General features: G+C 37.7%; 1 protein-coding gene across 1 annotated transcript in view; it reads left to right on the top strand.

The window, feature by feature from the left end:
* The window catches only part of nAChRalpha6 (nicotinic acetylcholine receptor alpha6), a 166,699-nt gene that overhangs the window by 48,199 nt on the left and 95,032 nt on the right, over window positions 1–23,468 (top strand). Inside the window, exons 3-4 of the mRNA XM_066740696.1 lie at window positions 10,058–10,197; window positions 14,627–14,671. Of these exons, the coding sequence (XP_066596793.1) occupies window positions 10,058–10,197; window positions 14,627–14,671 (185 nt within the window). The remainder of the gene's footprint in view (window positions 1–10,057; window positions 10,198–14,626; window positions 14,672–23,468) is intronic.

Here is a 23,468-nt window from a genome sequence, read left to right as displayed (position 1 = left end):
CAGAAGCACGTCTAGCTCGATACATATTACAGAAACCCCTATCGACGTCTTGTCAAAAATTTCTTTAAAATCAACAGTAAAATATTGCCTTTGTTTCCCTTCGAGTTATACTCACGTCTATTCGACGAGCATACACGTGTATGAGAAACTTTGCCGTACGGAACGTTGTTTCGAAAAATGTGTGTGTGGCATGCAAATGTTTCGACCAGCTGTTACACACAGTGTACAGGGTGTATACATTAATGGAGATTGTGTTGGTAAAGTAAACTGGAAGCTTCGAGTGGATAAGAGGTGTTTGCTAATAGGCATGGTATTCTGGGAAAGGTTAGAAATATATTCTGAAAGCCCCCCCCCCCTCCTTATTTAGTGGACTCGCTTGTGCGCATGCGTAGAAGCACGGGTCGTTACTGCGCATGCGCGCAAGCTATCCGCGAAGTTGCGCGAGTCTGATGCTTCCACGCGTTGTAAGGTGAAAGGACGCTCGAGTTTGTTTACAGCAGGATCAAAGTTATCTCGTAGGTGTATATTCTTCGTGGATCAATGGAGCTTCGAACCCCGCCAGCGGACTTTACCAGCCGTTCTTTGCAAGCCCGGATGTTCGCTGGAGCTTTTCATATCTGTCTAATGGTATAGGCTGAGAAGTGCGCATGCACCTGCGCGTTTCTCCACATTTGCTAGTGTCGATGCTGATACCATCTCTGTCGTTAACATTGTTTCAACGTGCTAAATGGACTCTCTCTCTCTCTCTCTCTCTCTCTCTCTCTCTCTCTTGTCTAGCATATTTGCTATCGTTAAGTAAATGCATCTTCCAATCGCTTACTTCCTCCTCGGAGAACGTCAAGTGCCTAAAATTTTACATTAATGTACCTCCAACCACATTAATGCATAATATCGATCTTCTCTACACGATCTTACAACACACACTTGTCTCTACTGTAAATCTTTCTTCAAATTTATTCTGACCATACTTCCATCTTCTTTTCACTGCATTGCTTAAATAATGGATCAATATTTGAAAATTGATCGGTATTATTGAATCGTTCTGTAAGAAATTCGAGTTTATTTTTAATTTTGACATTTTACAAGTCCAGTTGCATGGCAAAAAGGATTGAGCGATGGTCGAGATCCATCTTGTAGCAAAAAATGAGTACTCTGCGAATGCTGGGAATAGGAAAATTCATACGTCGGAATACGGGAATGAATTTATAACCAGTAAACCGTCCGAGCAGCTGAGAAACGATGTGAAATTTTTGTCGAGCTTACCTTCAGCTTTTTGAATATTATATTGCATAAGTTTCTATGCCAAATATCGTATCAATTTGTTTCTATATGCTTATTTCTGTATTCGAAGGTACATACAGGAAAATAAATATTATAAGGAAATGGAAATTCTTTTATCGAGGATTTCTGCAGTATGTATAACGTATATAGGTAGTGTACTCTTGGTCTGCTTTTCAATATGTGTGTTGTATATACGTGAGTGGCATTCGCTTGTGATCGTCAGTGCAGCTTGAAGCACGCATGGAACAGGCCTATAAACCTTTGCGTAACCAAGTATACTGCTTTTGGTTGTTCGAGCATAAATATACTGTATAATATTAGTTCACACAGCTTATTTAGCAAGAATTGTTCTCGGTTTATGTCTTGCTAATATATACAGGAACAATTTCTAAACTATAACTCTTTAATTTAAATTTGTTAATTAGTGTTCGCCTGAATTAGTATGTTTTAACTCTCTTCTGTAGATATTTAATAAATGTAACGAAAAGGAGAGATATATAATATATCGCGAATAGTGGAACTGCTTCAGTTAATATGAAGAAAAATAAACACGTCGACAATATCAGCTTCTATCGATATTTCTGGATTTTATTTTAAATATTGCTTGTCATTTTTTGTACATACTTAAATATTAAAGCAAAACGTTTTTACTTTTAAAGGCTACTCATAATTATTGTTTCCCACGAACCCAACTGACCGATTGCATAATTACCCAAACCTTGAAAATAATGGCTAAAATGTAGTAAAAGTAGGATAAGTAATAAAAAGAAAAATACTAATCAATTAATTTTAATGCAATGGCTATTAGGTGAACAGTCAGAGCAAAACGTAATTGTAGTATCTGTATTTATCCTGATACTGCGAACAATTTGGCAAACTATAACAGCAGAAATGTCTGGGCCAACGAAGCTAGTAATTGAAGATTGTTACAATTATTGTAATTTTGAAATAAAATTCCTTTACCTATTCATGAGTGAAGCTTACAAGTGTCTGAAATTGTTAGCAGGTTAAAGCACAAACATTTCCTGCACTTTGAGAATAACTTTTTGCAACAAAATTCAGAAACGTATATATATACGTATAAAGAGCTTTTAATGAAACATGAAATAGCTATACCGGAGTTTTGTTAATTTATGAAGCTGACGAAATCTACGACGAAAATTATTAAACATGCAGCAAAATTTAATAATTTCCTACTGCACCACGAATGAATATTAGTTTTGAATAACGAATACATTTTTGCTTGATAAATGAAATGCTACAATTTCTTAGTATATATTATATAATAAAAGACCCCTTACAGCTCTTTGTATTATTCTATTAAGATTCGTCACGTTTTTGATTTTCGTAGTCGTATCAAAGTTTCGAACTTTTGCATATTAAACTCTCTGCAAGTTTTTGCTACAGTAACAGCTGGAAACAGTGCGCTGCTGTTCAGGCAAGTTATAGTTGCAATCAGCATGTGAGCTGTTTTGATTATGCGGAATAAAATAGTTTCTTCTTCGTAATAGGACTCTTCTAGAAAATTGTATCAAGGTCATGGCTGTGTGGGCTGAATATGAAAGTCAAGCCCTTATAAGCCGGATTACCTGAAGCCCTGATCAGGGTTGTCACTCGTCGGTACACAAGACATTGTATGAGAAGCACAGACTGCTATATGTATAAAAACCTTATTCTAAAGTAATCTGAAAAAAACTTGATAAATTGCCATAAAACAGAGATGTGTTCATCACCATAGTTCACATTCACGACGAGCACCTTAAATTTTTTTTTAAATTACTCTTACACTTGACACGAAGATGACTTGTGAGAAATTTAACAGAAAATGCCACCTAGCACCTGAATTACGAACTAATCAAACCCAAAGACCGGTCATTCAATCTCGTATGTATTTAATTATTTTTTATGCTAGCAATACGTATAAAGTAAAAAGACAAGATTCTTCCATGTGTTGTGAAAAGGGATCCAGATTAATTTTTGTCGGACCAGACTTTTATATATAATCCTTATATATTTGCCTTAAATAAAATTCTGGTTGGAAAATTCTCTAAAACCAAAACGAGATTAACGAGAATAATCGCATATGTGATTATATGAATAAAAAAACGTGATGTAGCTCAGATACAAGAATTGTCAGCCATAATTCTCGAATCTGGTAATATATTTCCTCTAGTTTTCACGATGCAGACCCTTTATTAGCTCGATTATTTAACAGCTGTGTGTTGGTCGACAGATTGAAACGCAATTACTGGCTAGGGTATTATGAATGACAATATTTTCAGACAAATGGACCTGATACCACCGATAAATGCCCTTTCATTACGGAAATATATTACTTTCATTGAACTTATATATATTGACGTTGAAAGCTCTCTCGAAAGAATATGTAGAATGTATCGTACTTATATGCTAAGTGAATATCGTGAATACGTGCCTCTGTAACAAAAATCTTGTATCTTTGCTTCATGTAAGTTTCAGTACTTTTAGGATTATGCACAATTCTAGCATAAATGTAATTTTAATCTAAATGACTGTAAGCTTTCTTGATATAAAACTATCTTGGAGATATATATACATTCAGAGTAAAGACTGCTGAACTTACCTTCTCTTTTTCTGTAAAAGTTAAGAGAGAAAGAGAGAGAACACGTGTTAGCCATCGATTATAGCAAAAAACATAAGGGTTCAAGTTTATTTCTTATAAGAGAGAAGATTTTTACAGTCATTTTAAATTGTTCCTACGATAATAAAATTTCTCTCTAATGCATATCAGCTAATATAGTTAATTAACGTAGAGAACTCGATTTTTTTTATCAAAAAGTACACATTTTTAAGGGTCTATTGTTAAAATTAATTATCACTTTTTTGCTTGAAAGTAATTTTTTAATAATCTCAGACAATAGCAATTTTTACATATATGCTATAGTTTACACAATATTTAATATTCCTCGCTTGTTTCCAAGCGTAAAAGCCAGCTAGTACAGTGTTTGAACAAATATAAAATTGTCCTGTTGACATTTTTGTCAAGACCTGGCTATTATTTCGACATAGAACTCATATTTTTTATTACTTGATTTCTGTTACGACGCACTGCCTGCATTCCAAAAAAATTCTACGTTTTAATTTTCCCATTAAATCGTTTAAATATTATGGAGCCTCAATTCTTTGAACGCTCTTGCTGGAAAAATTGTTCAAAAAATTCTCAACTCCCTTTAACTTCTCGTTCCCAATATTGATTCGCAAATATATAACAAAACAAAAATCAGACTTCAAAAATTTTGCTACATCCACTCTAAATAGACGAAATACACACTGCTCGTAATTGAATCCACTGTATCGGAAGAATCTAATCCCACAGAGGATAATATGCGCATTCGCCCAATTCAATAAACACATGCAAATTTATAGGCTAAAAATTTTCCCACCTATTCCATTCCTCCTAACGTCTTATCTATGACGCGAATCATATTTTTAAACACACTTTATTGACTCAGCTTTTTACAAGGGCTGCTAGAAAAAAAAACTTGGTGATTTTAATCCTGTTCTCTGTACAGGCACTCCTACCCACACCCATGTACCAGATATATATATATATATATATATATATAGCACATACATTATCCACAAGCGCGTGAAACGCGCACGTCCGTGGGCGTTACTGGTCAAACGACTGCTTCGTCGTCTCTCGGTCCTTTCGCACACAAGCATAGATTAGAGCGAGCGCTACACGCTAGCAAATAACGCAATAATTAATTAAACGTGGCTCGTGAATTCGCTTTAAACAAGGTAGGAGGGGGGGGGGGGGGAATAGGTTTTTATTGCAAATTCATGCTAAATAGAGGGTGTCGGTAATGGTTGATACGAGACAGGAAGAATACTGACAAGGGGGTGGTAGGGGTATATATATATATAGGGTCGAGATACATATTTCTTTGTGTAGTCGCTCACCCACGTGATTATGGCTCACCCACGCGAATAACCATGAGCCACCAAGTGCAAGTACGTGCCCATTTCAGCATTTCGCACCAATACCAGTCTATGGCAATGTATACCCAAGCACGTACAAGCTTTGCAAGGTCGCAAATGCACTTGTAGATGAATTCCCTGTGCGGTGCTGGAGCAGGGAGTGCGTGGGCACGTTTAAAGCCTCCTGCTTTTCCTCTTCTCTCCTCTGTTTTGGCCTGGCCTGCCTCGCTTGACTGACGTATCTTCGCTTCATTCCATTCATACTCGAATACCCCCAGGCCTGCTCTGCTACACCCTCGCGACGACTGTGAAAAACCTTCCCCCTCTCACTCAAGTATCACGCCAACACCTTTTAACCCAATTCCTCACTCTTACAACCCTAATCGACGAGATACGCTACTTGAAAATTTTCTCTTTATACATACTTTTCTTTCATACATTTTACCATCGAGTTAAATATTGAATAACAATGCTTTCTCGAGGATCTAAGTAAAATTTAACTTTACAATTTTTATAATTTACGAAACACGTTCTTTATTATCTACTCGGAACGGAGAAATTACAGTTTTTCGTGAGTTTCTCGAGCATGAATTTGGTAGATTATAGAATATTACACAGTATGTATCTCCCGGGTCTTAACACGGCTTGCAGTGATATTCCAGCAAATCGGTTACGAGGATTAAGGACTAAGTTGATGCTTAGAATAGTTTCAGGTATCTTGATTACTTAGTCATGATACTGGAACATCGCTTAAAGTTCTTGGGATACCATAGAGCTTCGAAAGTATTAGGAATCTTTCAGCATGGATTATAGCTCGAACCGATCTGACAAACTGTGAGTGGCACAAGCCAAAGAGCATAATGCGGCATGCGTAAAAATGAAAGGGAATATTATTGAATCGTCAGACGAGTGTTCATTGTGCTTTTGCTGGAAAAAATGCTGGACAAATGAGATCGATAAATCAGAAAATTAAGGAATGACGTGAAAAAGTGGCATCGCCTGAGAATTGCATCGGATAAGGTTGAATGACGAATGTGCGCAAGAGGGAGTTCTGCTTCCGTTGGTCAGAATAAAGGACGGAGCTTCTCATTCTCGTGCATTAGACACGCCAGTTTGCTAGGCTGGATTAAAGGAGATGTGTCGTGGTTTTTCTCCTTTGTAACGCGTATTTGCGTTATTTCATCGAGGCAAATATACCGGTCGCTCAAAGAAATGACGATTGTTTCGAAATTTAAAAACCCCAGCCTCTCCACTTTTATCAGTCGTCAATTAAACATTTTACTAATAGCACGCAACTTCGATCGGAACTGCGAGTATCGAGGAAAACAACTTGAAACGTTTACATCATAGTATCGGACGCAGCAAAGTCCGGTTTATACTACTGCAGGGAAACAACGAGTTTTCCTCCAAATTTAAATTCGTCGAACAATTTCATTGGTGATTGGACAAAAAATATAGAGCTTTTTTCAAGGGTTTTAATTGAGTTTCGCGTACCGTTCGGAGATCTGTTTAAGGAAGAGAGAGAGAGAGAGAGAGAGGGAGGGGGTAGTACATATATATATATACACATATATGTACATAGGTATCGATTGAATTTGCGGTGGGAAAAATCTGTCATAAGGCGAGACGCAAAGCATTATCAGAGTTTCGGCCAACGACATTATTCGAGTTTAAGTACGACTCTCGAAAGGATAAGTTATACCAGGCGTCACGTTGTAATCTGTGTAATGGGTAGGTACTATGACACTAAGTAAGTCTCAAAGTTAGAAGACTCGCTCGTACGACCACCAGTTGGAAAACTACGCTAAACCTATTTCCCCGCGAATATTCTGATTTTGGGAGTCAAGCCGTTGCTACTGCTCTACTACTTTCAACTTTAAGATTCATACCAGTTACATGTTATATCTTATTATAACTTGAACTTACGAAAATCGCAAGAACGTATTAACTTCCACGCACGACCACAAAGATTTATCCTTTTATGCCACTAGATTTAGTAAAACTGCCAGCTTTGAACGAAGAAAATTCGAGGGATAGAAATTTGCTGGGAAAACTTTATAATTATTCTGTAATAATCCTTGTATATCTACTTCGATCCTATTGTCGGCGAAATTTAATGATTAACTACTGGGGATTAAACGTTCGATACAGCTGGCTCTCATTCGTTGGCAGAGTTATTTTAGAAAAATAGTGAACAGTCCTCCTTTCTCATACAATATTACGATTGTTAAGAGGAAAGTGGCTTGGAAGCTGGCTCATTTCCGTCACATGTTTCTGCCAATATATAGCTAATAGGAAGCTCCGATGGGTTGCAAAAAGTAGAATTTTTGTAGATGTGTATAATATATGTACGTAAAGAGCACACGGAACCTTAATTCTAATAATTAATGATATATATATATATGCAAAAGCTTATTACTTACCGTTTTGGTAATAACAAAACTAATGCATTGTCTAATGATCGTTATTCCCAGGAAGAACGCAATTAAAGAAGCATAAGAGTTGATGCTCCATCGACAGTGCTCATTTAATTCCAGCAGCAAGCACTCGCAATCAGGCAAATCCTTTTGGATCGCACTTCGCAATGTTCGTTAGTAAAATTATGGTCGTTAATCTGCGGAGCTTGCAGGTTGCTACGAATCAGCCAAGAAACTTGCAAGGATTTCACTGGTCTTCCTACGGAATGGATGACAGTGATTTAAAGCCTCGAAGAACAAAGCTTTTGTTTCATCGCCACACCTTTAAATAATATCTCGTGGAATCCTGAAAGCTCCGATGCATTTAATAAATATATCCTTACTTTCGTCGCTTAAAATCTTACAAATAACTTAGCGCTGGATTAAATAATGCATTAAATTCTGACAAATCATTTCATCTAGTAACAAACGTCTTAACACGTCATGAGAATCTGCCTCGAATAAAATATTATTTCTTCGAGGTAAAAGATTCCTAAAAGTCGAGCTTTACAAGGGTCCTTTAATCAAACTTTTGATTTTTTATATCGCTTACCAGTAGCTCTTGTGTACTTAGAAGCAGTTTCTCAAGTCTCGAAACTTTTACATAGGCTCATTAATTATTTTCCATCGCACAGCAGCTAATACTAATCGAATAAATCAAGATAGTTTCGACGTACATTAAACTTACGCGTGTCCTGAAAAAACTTTACTTTGGCTGTTGGTTACAGTGATGATATCCTTCGAGTTTCGTTCAACTTGCTTCGAAGTTTTACGCACACTTCGTTAATTGCTACTCTCTGCCATTGCTAATCGACCGAACGGGTCCCACGTAATTTGCTTAAGTGTAATTATTCTCCAACTGGCCTCTATTTACGATCGATAATAGCTGGAAACTGAGAAACAAGAATCTCTTGACCTAATTGGTTATTATTTAGAGATAGGGAGAGAGGAAGGGAGGCAGAAAGAGAGGAAACTTTACAAGTGGAATCTTCAACTGCGTAATACACGAATTGATGTGGAACGACGTTCAACGGCGTTTCATCAATACTGACTTCAAACAGTACACTATACGAGTATTACGTACTAAGCTAATACAATTAATAAAGTAAATTAATCAAACGTGAGCAATTAAATTTGCACAAGCGAATTTATTCTGTTCATTCATACTTGAAAGAAACTTGGCAAAAAACTACCTGACTTGCTTTCCAAACTATTCTAGCGAATCAGAATTCGTTTTAAAGCGGATGATACCATTTTAGGGATAGCGTTACACAAAGGTGAGTGTATTATAGTAGGTAGGGTCGACGAATAGGACGACTTGATAAGATCGATATTTGACCTGTGCCACTGCGGGAGTTCCCGAAACTCGATATATTCTCCGATGGTCGAAAAAGGTGGAAGATTCAATCCAGAGAAATTGAATGGAGAGGGGGGGGGCTAGGGGTGTTTATTTGTTACACAAGGGTTCAATATTTTCTTCTCTGTCTTCGATGAAAGCACGTGGACTGAATTTGGCAAGGACTAACCATTATTCTTGGTACACAAAATCCTGTTGCACTTCACATACGATTTACTCAAACGGGGCTCCTGAAGTTGTCTTCATGGCACGTGCCTGAATACAATTTGGCGCAACCAAGCAAACGGACGTGTGTCGAGTTTGCCAACGGATTAGTGTAGTTTATCCGCTATGCTTCGGCTGCAACAGATGGACCACTTCAACTGAAATGAAAAAAAAAAAAAACTCAAATGTATCGGTTGAATGTGGATAAGACTGGAGGACAACATTTCAGGCTTGCATGCACACACCAAATCCTTCAACAGTGTGTAATTAAATTGATGAATTGTTTGTTTGTTCCAAAAGCAGTAGGAAGAATTATCATTGCAATTTGACGAAGACTGTTACATTCACTATTTAATTCCAAACGTGGATCAACATTTTCATCATAGATTGATTTATACTACTGTGTCTATCCGTGTATATCTACAATTAATACTTTATTGATAATCGTTGTAGTATAGCTTATGGATTGACACTTATCAATAAATTGCTATTATACCTAACCTTGTTCATACGTAACAGAAATAGTTAAAAATGAAAGAAATAGTGAACTAATGTTTAAGGATGTTTTAAGAAGTATTTAATTTCGAACAAAATTAAATTCTTTTATTTTTTTTCCAATTTATTTCTGGTTAATTGCTCTAGTTACTTGTGCATTATTATTATATATATATTTTGTTTATCACGAAAAGGTTTGATTAAATATATTGTTTACAATTATAACATAACGATTACAATAAATTATTGACAGCATGATCAAAAAGCACGAATTTTACCGAATGTAATATCTTTGTTTCAGATGGTATTGGTGGGAAACACGAAAAACGTTTATTGAATAACCTGTTGGCTAACTACAATACCTTGGAGAGACCAGTTGCCAACGAAAGCGAACCCCTCGAGGTGAAATTTGGCATAACATTACAGCAAATCATCGACGTGGTGAGCTAATAACTGCTATTTAAATATCTACTACATTTGGCTTGCTTTCGATTAGAATTGTTAAGCAATAATCAACAATTCTGAGTAAAACGAAATTATAATTTGTTAATTTTCATATTGTTACTTATCACGTGACTATAGCGTAGAATCTTTAGCCGACTATTTTATATTAATGAAAAGCTGATAATAATTTATACGATCGGAAAATAGATTGCCTCGTCTTAAAGCTTTAACAGTGTTGTAAAAAAGTAGCTGGATATTTCTAAACGCACCTAGTTCATAAAGGAGGTCGAGTAAAACAGAAATCCTTGATAACAGTTTTTCAAGTAGAAAATCGCATTAGCAGTGGGTCACTATATTTTTCTATCGACGGCCAATACCATTTCTATCAGTATTAAAATACGCACAATATGGTCAATACGCATAGAATAAAAGTTTATTGTGAAAACTTCGTTTATGACCCATATTTTTCACACTTAAATATATCAAGGAAAGCTCTCGTGAATAAAAATGTTACTCAAGATTATTCCTTAATCTCTTCTTAAAGTCAGTAACCAACTATGCAAAGCTGTAATCTCAAATAGAATAACAATAATCTCTTAACTTGATTATACACACTTAAATTGAACATTAAAAGTGCACATTTGTATAAAGAAAACTCGAGATGTAGTTTATAACAGTAAGTTTAATTACGTACATTGCATAAGGTATGAAAATAAAATGCTATGATGATGAGTAGGATGTAAATTTACATATTCAGGGTGTAACAAAACGACCGCACCAATTTCAGGCAGGTGGTACCTGATGGCTCTATGATTATAAGCCTTAAAATCCCGTTAAAATCGGTGCACGGGCCCCCAGCTGCTGGAGATATCGCTCTGGCACTTGCGTGACGTCACAGCGTCGCTTCGCAACGACTCGGTCTCAGTTGCAGAGAAATGTCGAAAAACGTTAATTTTCGAAGGTACAAAAAGACTCGAAAAACGTTTCAACGATTTTAACGGGACTCGAAGGATTTTAATCAGACAACTCTCAGGAAACGCTTCTCTTAAAACTGTAGTTTTTCCTGAAAAAAGTCTTAAATAGCTCGATCAAGTAAGGAATCTAACAGGGATAATAATAACAATAAAATCATTTAATTACTCGACACATTTCTCTAACCTACAAATAATGCTCTGATCTATAATTTTCTAATAATAATTCTTCATTTAGAATTGTACAAATAACTCGACGTTGAGTGACTAAATTAAATTTGCCTCTTTATGATAATTAATCGACATTCATATATATATTGCAAGAAAATAATAAGTCTAATTATCGTGACAATATTATCAAAAAACAGCGATTAATTTAAAAGTTTATAATTAAGAATCTGGGTGGGGGTAATATCTTGACCCCGAAGCAGTTAGCCGATCTCTGCGTGAATTCTGAGGTATGGGGGATGTAAGAGGGGGGAGAGTGGATAGTAGGGAGTTGCTTTAGATTAGAGGAATGGTTTTTGCAGGTCGAAATATCGCCTTATCTAAATGAAAGTGCGGTTAATGGGGACGAAGGGGCCAGATTGCATTACGTTCTTCATCTTCGCCTCCCTTGCTTCATCCATTTACTTGATCCATTTACACTAGACGCTCCTCGCGTGGTATTAGGCCGTGTGCAAACACACATACGCACACTGGCACTCGCACAAACACACGGAAACACGCAAATGCACCGATGAATTTCAACATATTTGCATACGCGTTTGTCAATGCATAACTAATATCGTGAATTCTAATGTAAAATCAGTGAAGCGTGATATTTCAATCGAGAGGGCCATAACACAAAGACTGGAAAAACAGGTTATCATATATATATATATATATATATTCACGGAAACGTCTCACGCTGCAAGAGGAAATGCAATATCCTATGTGTAAGCATTACTCTTTGTCGTATATCTCCTTCCCTTATCTCTTCGCCTCTTTACTTTTCTTTGCATTTCTTCCACTTTACCTCCCACCGTCTCATCTTGCCCACCGATTCGCTTGGATCGCTGACCGTGATCACGGATATTAAATTTTCATCGATAGTCCCCACTCCTATACAATTTCAAAACGTGTATTTTATCCCGATCCATTAGGTATCAGATTCAAATTAAATTCACTCGAGTACTATAAATGGTATATCGTGTCACGTCTGATTTGAAATATTACAACTTTTGTGATTTTTTTTATATTTTCATATAAGAAGCGTAGGCTTTTGATATAAATATCTGGGCTATCGAATGTATTTTGTTCTGATTTTTTCCCTCGTTTATATATAAATCAATCATTTTCACTTTGCTCGCATTCAACGCTAAATTTATCAAATCAAATAGTTCCAATCGCGATAAAACGTTCAACGAGATCCGAAATTTGAGTATTATTCGACGTGGCAAAATCGAATTTAAAAAGATAATATTCAAATTTGTTTATAGACAATTGTTAAAATTTAGTTAGTTCTTCGATTGGACGAGAGAGATTAATGTATATATACATCCAATCGGTGATCTCTTGATCGCATTAAACTCGGGCCAAAACGTCATTTCCCACCACAATTCATTATAGTCAATGAACAAAATCAATAAATTTCGTTTTACTAGCCTCGTGTTCCAGCAATCGTCGTTCGAACAGACTGATCATTTAATCGGTTGTGTTTGAACGTTCACAGTAGTCAAATCCTCTTTATGTTTATATACCTGCAGCCGATTACACAAATACATACATTCATATATATATATATATAGTTACTTGAATGGTTTCCAGAAGATTTTGCATTTCCTTAATAAAAAAAAAATTAAATAAAAAAAAAATTGTGACAGGTTAAAAATAAATTTATTGGAAGCTATATTGTTCAACAGAGAGGCAGAATGATAGAATTTTTAATGGTGAATGAATTTTGCTATTATCTCTACTTTCCAGGTATATTCACACATAATAATATCAGTAGCGCGTGATAACGATAATAAAAATTATCATGGCTCAGCGTGATCGTGACACGCTGTGGTAATATGTGCAATACTTTGTGAAATATTTCTTTTCTTCCTTCCCAGAAACGTCAACCATTCTCCTACCACTCAAAGCTCCTGTCGTTCTTGCAGTTCTTATGAATGCTCATTCAATTTTATGTTTTTCCCCTGGAAAAGAATATATATATATATATATATATATCGCAAATGCTAGAAGCTTTAAAGATAAGGACAGCCATATCTTTCTTTAACGTTCTGCTGACAAAACACATTTCGTCGCACAGTTTGCTTCCTTTCTTCTACCTAGCTTTTTCTCAACTGCTTCATATAATGCGACCTGGATTCACTTTATCCTAACAAAGATATTTTTCTGCGAGGCTAATATCAAATGCATCGGACGCGTGTGATAAACTGTGCTACCGATTCAACCCAGACTCCTTCTTTAAACACTGAAAAATGCATTAAGACTGTTTTAAGCTTGAGTCATCCGTTGAGCTTTTTGGTTCAATGAAACTTCTCGTAATATACGTGGAAGTCACGAGATGCAGGAATTATTTTAATAATCCGAGATCGATGATCGATTCTCTCTCTCTCTCTCTCTCTCTTTCTCCAAAGCTTCTGCAATCGCGCTTTTTAAAGGTCTGCTTATTCGCTTCACAGCAAGTTGAGATTTGTTTTTCATAAATAGGTACTACAGAAATACTCGAGGAACAGCTTATGTACAGCAGCTCTTCGAAGAACTTTTAATCTAAACTTTGGCCAATTCTGTATTTGAACTAGCGACCCATGGGCTTTAAACGGGTCCTTTTAATTAATCGCATGAACCGGATCAGAAAGTTACGAACAGTAGTCTACTGCGGTTTCAGAATTTCATATCCTACCAAATATATATCGAGAATAAACTCAAATTCCCAATGTACATTCTCGCCTGTTTAACTATGGAAAGACGTTATTAAATTATTGTATATCATCTTGGAACGATCTCAGTGCATTCATTCCTTAATGACGCTAATTTGAAATATAAAACTCTCGTGCAGAACGATAAAATATCTCTTCGGTTATTTGGAGAAATTTAATGTTGTTAATGAGGCATTCGATTAAAAGAAAAAACTCGTGTAATCTGATAAATTATTCCTTTTGTGTTAGTTTGAGAAATATCTTTTCAATGTAATTATATCAGTTCTCTCGCACAACACTCTCAGCATACAGATATCAAATCCAATATCTTAAAAGTTGCACTTTTAATCAATGCTTTTTTCTTGCGCATAGCAGAGTATCATGGAAAGTGCATCATTACGATGTTACAAAACTTGATATTTGCTCTCACATTGGAAGAATTTCAATCACTCCCCTGCATTTCCCTCTTAGTTTATGTACATGATGCACTTCACCAATGAACAAAAACTCAAACATTGAAAGTAATAAATTACTTTTTGTTTTCAGGATGAAAAGAATCAGATATTGACGACGAACGCGTGGCTAAAACTGGTAAGTAATTGGTACAAGGCTTAAATTTCCTTAAAAAATATAAGAGTATAGCGAGAGCAAGTAAGATGCAAATTATGAAGGATTTTTGATAAATATTGTAAACGAGTACTGCGACAAATCAGTGCATAATAATACACTTTGGCAATAAGTGACTTTTAAAGATCGTAGAGTCAAGTTTGAGAACTAAAAAGACCCAAGCGTTACGCGGTGTGTTACACAAATAAATGCATTGATTTCTGTTCCTCTGGCAAAAGGATAAGCGATGAGAAATGTAAAATGCATTTCCAGCAATTCCTGCTCCATCTACGTAAATGTTCGCTCACAGGAAATCAATAACAGCTTCGGGTCTTTCCTTATCCTTGCTGGTATTTCCACTTTATTCCCGCGAGATAACTGCTAGTATACTTATGCTGCAATTAAAAATTTAATCAGCCATTAGTGCTCGATTAGAAAGATTATCTTGCACAAGTGTTTATTTATCGCTTATCAATCAACGCGATAATCTTAATATTCGCCCCTGTACTGTCACTATGCTTGTGCAGCTGTAGCGAAGTCTTAATGAAATTTGAGGAAAAGTGAATGAAATTACCTCGCAGCTAACTTAAAGTGGCGTTCACGTCATCTGGCATTTATATTGCACTTTTAATACTTGCGCGAGGAATTTTCGAAAGTTAGGCCAATTGAGTTTGCGGCAGTCTACGATAAATTGCGAATATATTTGCGATGCTTATTATTACACTATATATATATATACTATACTTGTATATTCGTAACAAAACATTCCACTAATGTTTATTAATATTGATTTCCTCGTTATACTCGTAGAACGTTGTAATTTAATCTCCTATTATGTCAGCGTATTTGTTGCAATTGCGAAGTTACTAAATTAAAGTATTGATTAATCGGTCAATTATATTACTAATTATGTTAAGTAATTCCATCTGCAATTGCATTTACGCGGTTTTAATGCGAGCAAGAAATTAAGTCATTGTTGTAAAATGTTGGAAAGACAAATGTAAAGCTGGATATCGTTGGGATTAACTTAATAAAAGGCTCCGAAACAATATAGCGTTCCAAGTCGAACGAATGAAAGGAACGTACGACGATTATGTGTTTACGTTCTATTTTATGTCATCCTGTAACAGTAGTGAACCATCCGCACCGGAAAACAACAATAAACACATGATGATCCTGCTACAATGAAATGGAAACGAAATTCGCCAGCTAAACTTTCACAACGCAACGTTTTAGTTTATATACAGTATTCTTCGACTCGTCGACGAACTCGTTAAAAAGGATTAATTTAATTTCTCAAAAAGTTGAATTGTTTCTTTCGTTACACAATAAGGATATTCGATACGATTGCTGCGCAAGGATATTGAATTTCAACGACGACAAGCTGATAGAGCTGCAGCATTTCACAGCAGCAAATACCAGATACTAAACGCGATAAGTTATTTACGTTTCAAGCTTATCACTCAATTGCTACTGGTGTGCGTTTGCACTCTTTATTTCCACGTAGAATTCACGTAGCCTTTGATAAGCACGTTGAAGATTTGTGGTGAATTTTCTGGCAATTGGTACACTTGATAGTCCAGACAGGTAGAGAGCTGCCTTTTCCTCAAACACTGCGTTGGAATCAGATCAAAGAGGAAATCCTCCAAACTTGAGAATTCTAAGGATTCATCTCTCTCTCTCTCTCTAGAGAGAGAGATTGTATATGTGTATGTATGTGTGTGTGAGCTATATAAAGAGCCAGGGAGTGAGTGGAAAGGGCGTAAATTGGAAAGGAGGTCCAGGAAGAAGATGGTATGAGTTGGCATAAGATAGAGCAGGAAAGAAGTGATCGCAAGATGAAAGGAAGCTGCAATATTTCTCGACACTGTCGTGTTCGGGCCAGCCCGGATAAAGAATGGGAATGAGTCCTCTTCGACCGATATTCGCGGAGCTGACGTTTCGGGGTTAGCACGCCCCGGTATATATATGCTAGTCACGAACAGCCTTTCAGCTACTATTTTTTTTCCTCCACCACGTTTCACCTTCCCCCTCTCGCTCCATTTTTCTCACTAGCTAGCAACGTCCCACTCGTTCCACTCACCCTTCGATCCTCCTCAACACAGTTTTATCTTTTTCAGCTAACTCACGCAACTTCCCGTCCACTTTTCCGACTTCCTCATCGCATTGTTTGTCCGTCGCGTCCTTGCTAAAGTGTTTGCTACGTTTTCCAACTTCAACGACTCTTTTCCTTCTTGTCTTTTTGCTATTATTATATTTTATTCAGTTCCCCTGCACTGCTCTCTCCCCCCTACTTGCCAATTCTATCTCTTTCTCCGCCTCCTTCATTTCCTCCGATTCTATCTTCCACCGACCTGTCCCATTCCAAGCCAGAGTTTCCAGTTTCCTCGCGAATGCATACGAGATTTCTTCTTTTTCCCCTCGACAATGATTTCACTTTTTTTTTTCCCCCAATTCCCTCGCTGCGCCAATTCCTTCTACGAGAGTAGGTATACTGCCTATTTTTCTTTATTTCAACAGCTAATCTCTTCTCAAGCATCGCTACCATTCATTCCCACACTATCTTCTTTTTCCTCAACCCCACAAACTTGACTCAATTTTCGTTCTCCTTTACTCTCTCTCTCTCTCTCTCTATTTTACCCTCGTCACTTCATTCACGGTTACACAATTGTCTCCTCCCACCCACCCCACTTCCCCTCTCGTATTTTTCTTACATTTCTATTCTGGCAATCTCATTGTCAGCCTGGCTCTATAGAAAACCTATGTGGTCCTGTCTTCGAAGAGTTTTCCCCCTTTTTAGCCATTTTGGTGTACATTTCTCGACTTTTCTCTTTTCCCTTCATTTCTCACTTCGTCAGTCCGCCCCCCCCCCCCCTCCTTCCTCTTCCTGTACAAATCCATCTCTCGTTCACCACACTTTGCTTGTTTTCTGTCTGTCGTCGTCGCGTTTTTAGCCCCCGCAGCAAAGCCCCGGGAATACGCTGATGAAACTACCTAACGTGTTATCGAAAGTCGATCGTCGGAAGACACCACTGTGTGTACACAGTGAAAAACACCTAGTCGACGAATGCACTTTTTTATTTAAATACCATTTTTGAAACGCTTCGCTTAATAATCGTGTGTTCATTCATTTTCCCTGAATTATTATTCCTGCCTGTTTATAATGGAATATTTACAGCAACGATCTCGTTCTCAAATTGATTTCAGATAGAAATTAATCTGATGTGTTCGGTATTTACGTTACAGAGTTACACGCAGGACAATATTAATAAATCTATACTCATTGGTTGAAACATTAATCAGGACGAAAGCTGCTCCCGATGAATTGCCGGAGAGGTCAATTGATTTAATGAATTCCCAGATCGGAGAATAAATATTCATTCGTTCGGATCGCTGATTTCGCGTGGCAAGTGACAATCGATGGGAAGAATCGTGTGCTCTTCGTATTAAAATAATAACATCCAGCTGGATGCTTGCTCTCTCTCCGCTGGAAGCTACGATAAAATGCTGAAAAAAAAAACTGCGTTTAAACCTACTAAAAACTAAATCATCCTGCAAAAAGTCATTATTTCGAGTCCGTTCGCGGAGAGTCACAAAGCACTCTGGAGAATTTTCACCGGCAGTAACGCACGTTTACACAATTTTAAAAATAAAATAAGTGGACGCGACGGTTAATGCGCGCTGCTTTGGGATGCTGGTACTCGAATGGAGAACGGATGAAAAAATGGAGCAAAAAGCGGTTAAAGAAAAATAGGAGCAGACGCGTATTATCTACGGGCATTACATGCTCTCCTCCCAAATTTACGTCGATGCGCGTTCGCTCGCTTTTTTTGCCCGGCAATTTTTCTGGAACGATTTCTTTACAAAAATCGGTTCAGAGGGGGAAAAGGGAAAGAGAATATTACAACACACAGGGAAAATTATTAACTGCATAGTATAATATTTTCATTAATTACGTAATTTAAAATTTATTATCTCTACATGTGTATCACATAAATCATTAATTTCGATATTTACGTCGAAACTAATTTTCTCCATTTTGTTGTCCAACATTTTTTTCTGGAACGATTGCCCTGCAAAAATTAATTCGGTAGAAAATAGAAGATATATCAACATTGAAAATAATTAGCCGCAATTTATGATTTTCGTCATTGAACGTTTAATTAAAACGTCAATTGGGATTCCAGATTGGTCGGTCAATACTTTTGAGATTAAAAGGTTCTCCTTGGGCACTTGGGTACTTGATGAGAGCGCACAGACTTCAAATGGCCCGTCCCTAGGCGCGTATCTCGCGTACCTACAGTAATGGCTGCCGTGCTCTCTTTCCGTCTCTCCTAATCTTTGCCAGAGTCATATTCTTTGAAGGCGCTTTGGGACGGAATGTCCGGGCTAGGGCTTCCCCTGTGGGCCCTCTTTGAAAACCGGGAGTACTGCTTGGTCACATTAAACTGGACGCTTATTCCGGTAACCAGGGATTCATTGCAGGGGGACCAGTTTAACTTTTTACTACTCTCAGTCATACCTTTGCTATTCCAATCCACTGGAAAATATCCTTTTCCCTCTGATTCGACTTTTCTGCTTCTGCCTTCTCGTCTCAAAGCTTTCCTCCAGACGTTCTGCCTAACCGACGCTGAGCCACGCTATTTTTATCCGACTTTAAGCATCCAACGTTATAGCTTATTCGATGCTTAAAAACGCAGTTAAAGTCTACCGCGCGTAACAGCCGCGAATTTAGTCCGAGCATCTTTTATTCCGGAGGCAACTAGTTGTAGGAGCCCAGAACCTGTTGAACACTGCTGTAATTCATCCTGCGTGGAGAGCCGCTGGGCTTCTAGCACTACCACCCTCCTGTGGGAGAAGGATGAGGGGGGTTGGTAGAAATTATTTCTAAATTATCGTAAAGCGTGAGTATATACTGAAAAGAATATTTGAACCAAGTTGCAGTATCGAATAAAATTGATGGAGGGTTGTAGTGAAAAGTGTCAGAGGTAAGGGCCGGACGTAAGTATATATACAGGGTATAACAGCGAGTGATATACGACAACAATTTAAGGGTGTGTGCACACAACATCACTGTGTATATATTTTGTTAACAAATTTTTTAGTCCTGCTTGATCTCAGCTTCCTGGAATTTAATTTGTTGAATAATTAAAAAAATCATTCTACACTGCGTGTATAATTAAATAAAAGCGACTCTGCCAAAGTTTGTTCACATTTTAAATAAGTCGACGAAATGAGCTTAGTTTTTTCATGTTTCCTTCATTTCTACAAGTGCCACGTCGGATTTTATGAATCACAGTATTATTGCTAATATTTCTTATAATTTTCTATACTTTCCTCTAAAAATCAATAAAAATTCTTTTGTTCGTGAAAATGGTATGTAAATCTGAGAAATGAAAAAGCTGAATTACTTGTTCCATCCATTTAAAATGTAAACAGACTTCGTCTCGCTGCTCACAGAGCGTGCAATCAGTTTTTAGCCATTCAAAAAATTAGCTTGCATGAAGCTAGGATCGAGCGAGGGACCAAAAATGAATCAACAAACAATGTTCACTGGGACGTTGTGCATGCACCTTTAAATTGCTGTCGCATAACACCGTTACACCCTGTATATATAACATGCTGTTTTTGGATTCGTGTAGGATGGAGTGGCAGAAGGGTAGCTCGTTAGTAGGTTTCGAGTCGAGGCAAAAGAAAACAGTTCTCTGTTTATGACGTAAAGCGAAACGAAGTCATGCAGCTAGGATGAGGAATGATGAACAGGGGATGAATGCAAGGGTGGCGAAGGGTTAAAGTGACGTAGAGAAGACCTGGACATCATCACGTAGGAACATGTCGCGCACGTGTTAGCATAATGTCGCAGCTTTGCAGCACCGAATGTATGGAGTCGAGGACGTTGTCGTAACACTCACGTTTCAGTAAAGCAAGGAGCACTGCAGCGTGCCACTCTACTGGCATTTTAGATCAGTTCGCTCTTCCTCTCGACAAGAGAGCGTTTGCCCCCTCGCCAACACACTGAGATTCTCCCTCAGGCCAAGGGGATACACGCTGCTTACGACAATTCCACTCTAATTACGCTTTATGTAACCTGAAACCCTCCACTGATTTCAAATCTCACCGAAAATTCAATCAAACAACGATCTCTATCCCACAATCTCAGAGATATAATTCTTCCAAATGGAATTTCACTGAAAAGCCGCAACCAGCTTTGACACAGTGGTATATATATATATATATGTATATACTGCCAAATTACACGGGGAGGTTCGTGCATATACCTTAAATTTTAATCTAGTATCTATTTTGCAGATCGAAAAGCGAGTAAATATCGTGCTTTATCGAGGGATTTGATTTTGATATGTTTCAGTCGGGTCTTTGGCAGTTTGTGGTTCCATTAAACATAGCACCGAGTTTAAACACGATCCAGCGATTGGTGAATAGAGCGCTAACAATCGCGGCTCAAACGGAATTTATCTCGATCGAAACTCGCTCCCCACAGCCTCGTCCGTTCGTCGTTGGTTCAAACTCGCGACGAGCCTTGCCTTAAGGACTGATTTTTCCTCGAGCACGCGTCGATGTCTTTATCGAGTTTCCATTAATTCCGCTGACTGGACTTTCAAGATAACCGCCAATCGACCGATGAATTTTCACAGCCAGCGTGAGAGGTTTAACAGCGTTCAATTTTCAAAATAGGGCGAATTCCAGGAATTCTTCTAAAGTGGTGATGATTATTTAAAAAGCTTCAATTGTGTTCCCATAGATTTGGTTTTAGAGTGGTTTATAGTGCGCAGAGTTCGGATAACCAATGATAGTATATTTCAATGAAAAATTGTAGGAAGAGAACGAGGATCCCCCTTTGGCAGAATGTTTCAATGCAATCTTATTTTTAAAAGAATAAAACGAATTTTAGGAAACGTTGCAAACTGATCACTGATATCCTCAGATTCTGTTTTGGAATATCATACTGCGATTCATCAAAATACCCAACGATATGTATAGCAATGAAATGAAAGAGTGCATGGGGAAGAAGGAGGAACACCCTTTGGCAGTATCTATAAGCCCCCCCCCCCTCCCCCCCTTCAGGTTCTTTTTCTCGCGAAAAGGTGCTAGACAATGAACGGATCCAAAGAGGATCCCAGTGTCACATCCATTTCCTACTGAGAATCAGACTTCGTTTTAACACTCCGACGAATCTAGCAGATATCTCCACATAGAGCCTACAATGGAGAGATGAGTCGTTGCTTTCGGTGAAAGGAGCCAGAATTTGTCGCTTCGCTTTACCTATTCTTGTCGCGGTCTCCATTCTTCGCCAATGATTTCTGAATTAAATCAAGCAAATCGTTCCGGCTTATCCAGACTTTTGCGGCGTTGTTTCATTTATTCGGCTCCATTACCATTTTCCCTTATTATTATCGCCACTCGAAAACCATTTCTCAGCATTGCTCAAGGAGGAGCCTCGTAAGGAGATTTCAACTATTTCGCTCGGCCTAGAAAATCTTGAATTTTTATCTCGAAAGTACGAGCTTGAAACGGCGCACGGACAATTTCAGGCGAATATCATTGGATGGAAAAGAGAAGAGGCCAGCCAAGCACTTTCGTGTACGTATATCACAGCCAGTCCAGTCATTATGCAGCAAGTGCGATAAAAATCTTTTCCCATTTCAATGTGTGCGCCTGCGTTAGAGAAAGAAATTACTCCATGCGGATCTCCAGCTGCATCAATTTTGTCGATGACCAAAAAGAGCATTTTTTAACGAAACTGTGATTTATCGTCTGCGAGGAGTACTAATTTAAAATTTTTAAATAAATTCCGAAGAAAATACCAGGGACTGGTAGAATGTTGGAATACTGAAAATTTTCAGCACGGTTTATTTTCTAATTAGACCCTCTCCATGTAGACGTTCTAGTAAAAAAAAGAGATTAATGGGGCGAATCTCGATACAGTAGTTTCACGAGGTCAAGTGGCCTCTCTATTTCTCCACTTGCTGTCAACTTGAGTGTTTTTCCGGCAGCAACTTCGTGTCATCAACTTGATCCCTCGTGCATGTATTCATTGATCCCTCCGGTAAACATTAAATTGCGCCAGTGTCAAATTTCCCTGGCGTGTATATAACGATACGCGTGATGGTATAAAATAAGATAAACCCCTGTTATTTTCGTTTCATCAGGGTATATATATATATATATATATTTTTGCTCCGCGTTGCTCGACCTTCCGGCATAAATGGCAGAGGATTCTTGAAATTGTCCGAAGCTCTATCGATCGTCGAGGACGCGTTGTTGCCAACGGCCAATGTAAATCAGCTAGAGATACGAACGAACGGGCCTGAGCTGGATGCCGAGGTGATTTTCAGAGCTTTGTCGCCACGCTTTGCTGGGAAGGAAAGCTTGGTCATACACACAGAAGCTGCTTGTCCTTGGGAGCGATACAAGTCCAGCAACAGGTTCGATAAATTCTTATTCCATAGCAGGTTGGAGACTGTACTTTAGCACGTTCCAATTATAAAGTCTGGCCTTCCAGTCTTTCAGACTCTGCAGTGTGTGCTGCAACGTCTGCTGCTTGAATAATTCCTTCCAATTAAACCGGAAGTACGTCCGATTGATTCTTGATTGACCAGATACCCTCTTCTTCGTATTATTCTTGCACATTGATCTCGATGCACGGTATCCTCGTTTGTTTCACTTTTTAAAATACATTTCTTATGTAAACATGTACAATATACAAGATTTATACCATTAACCGGAAGTAAGTCTGATTGGTGCTTATAGTTGACAACAATTC

Source organism: Prorops nasuta, unplaced genomic scaffold (assembly GCF_024137725.1).
Source record: "Prorops nasuta isolate Cenicafe-Biocafe unplaced genomic scaffold, Cenicafe_Pnas_1.2 PNAS00002, whole genome shotgun sequence".
Taxonomy (NCBI): domain Eukaryota; kingdom Metazoa; phylum Arthropoda; class Insecta; order Hymenoptera; family Bethylidae; genus Prorops; species Prorops nasuta.
Note: the sequence above shows the minus strand (reverse complement) of the source record. Positions and strands in the feature narration are given on the sequence as shown.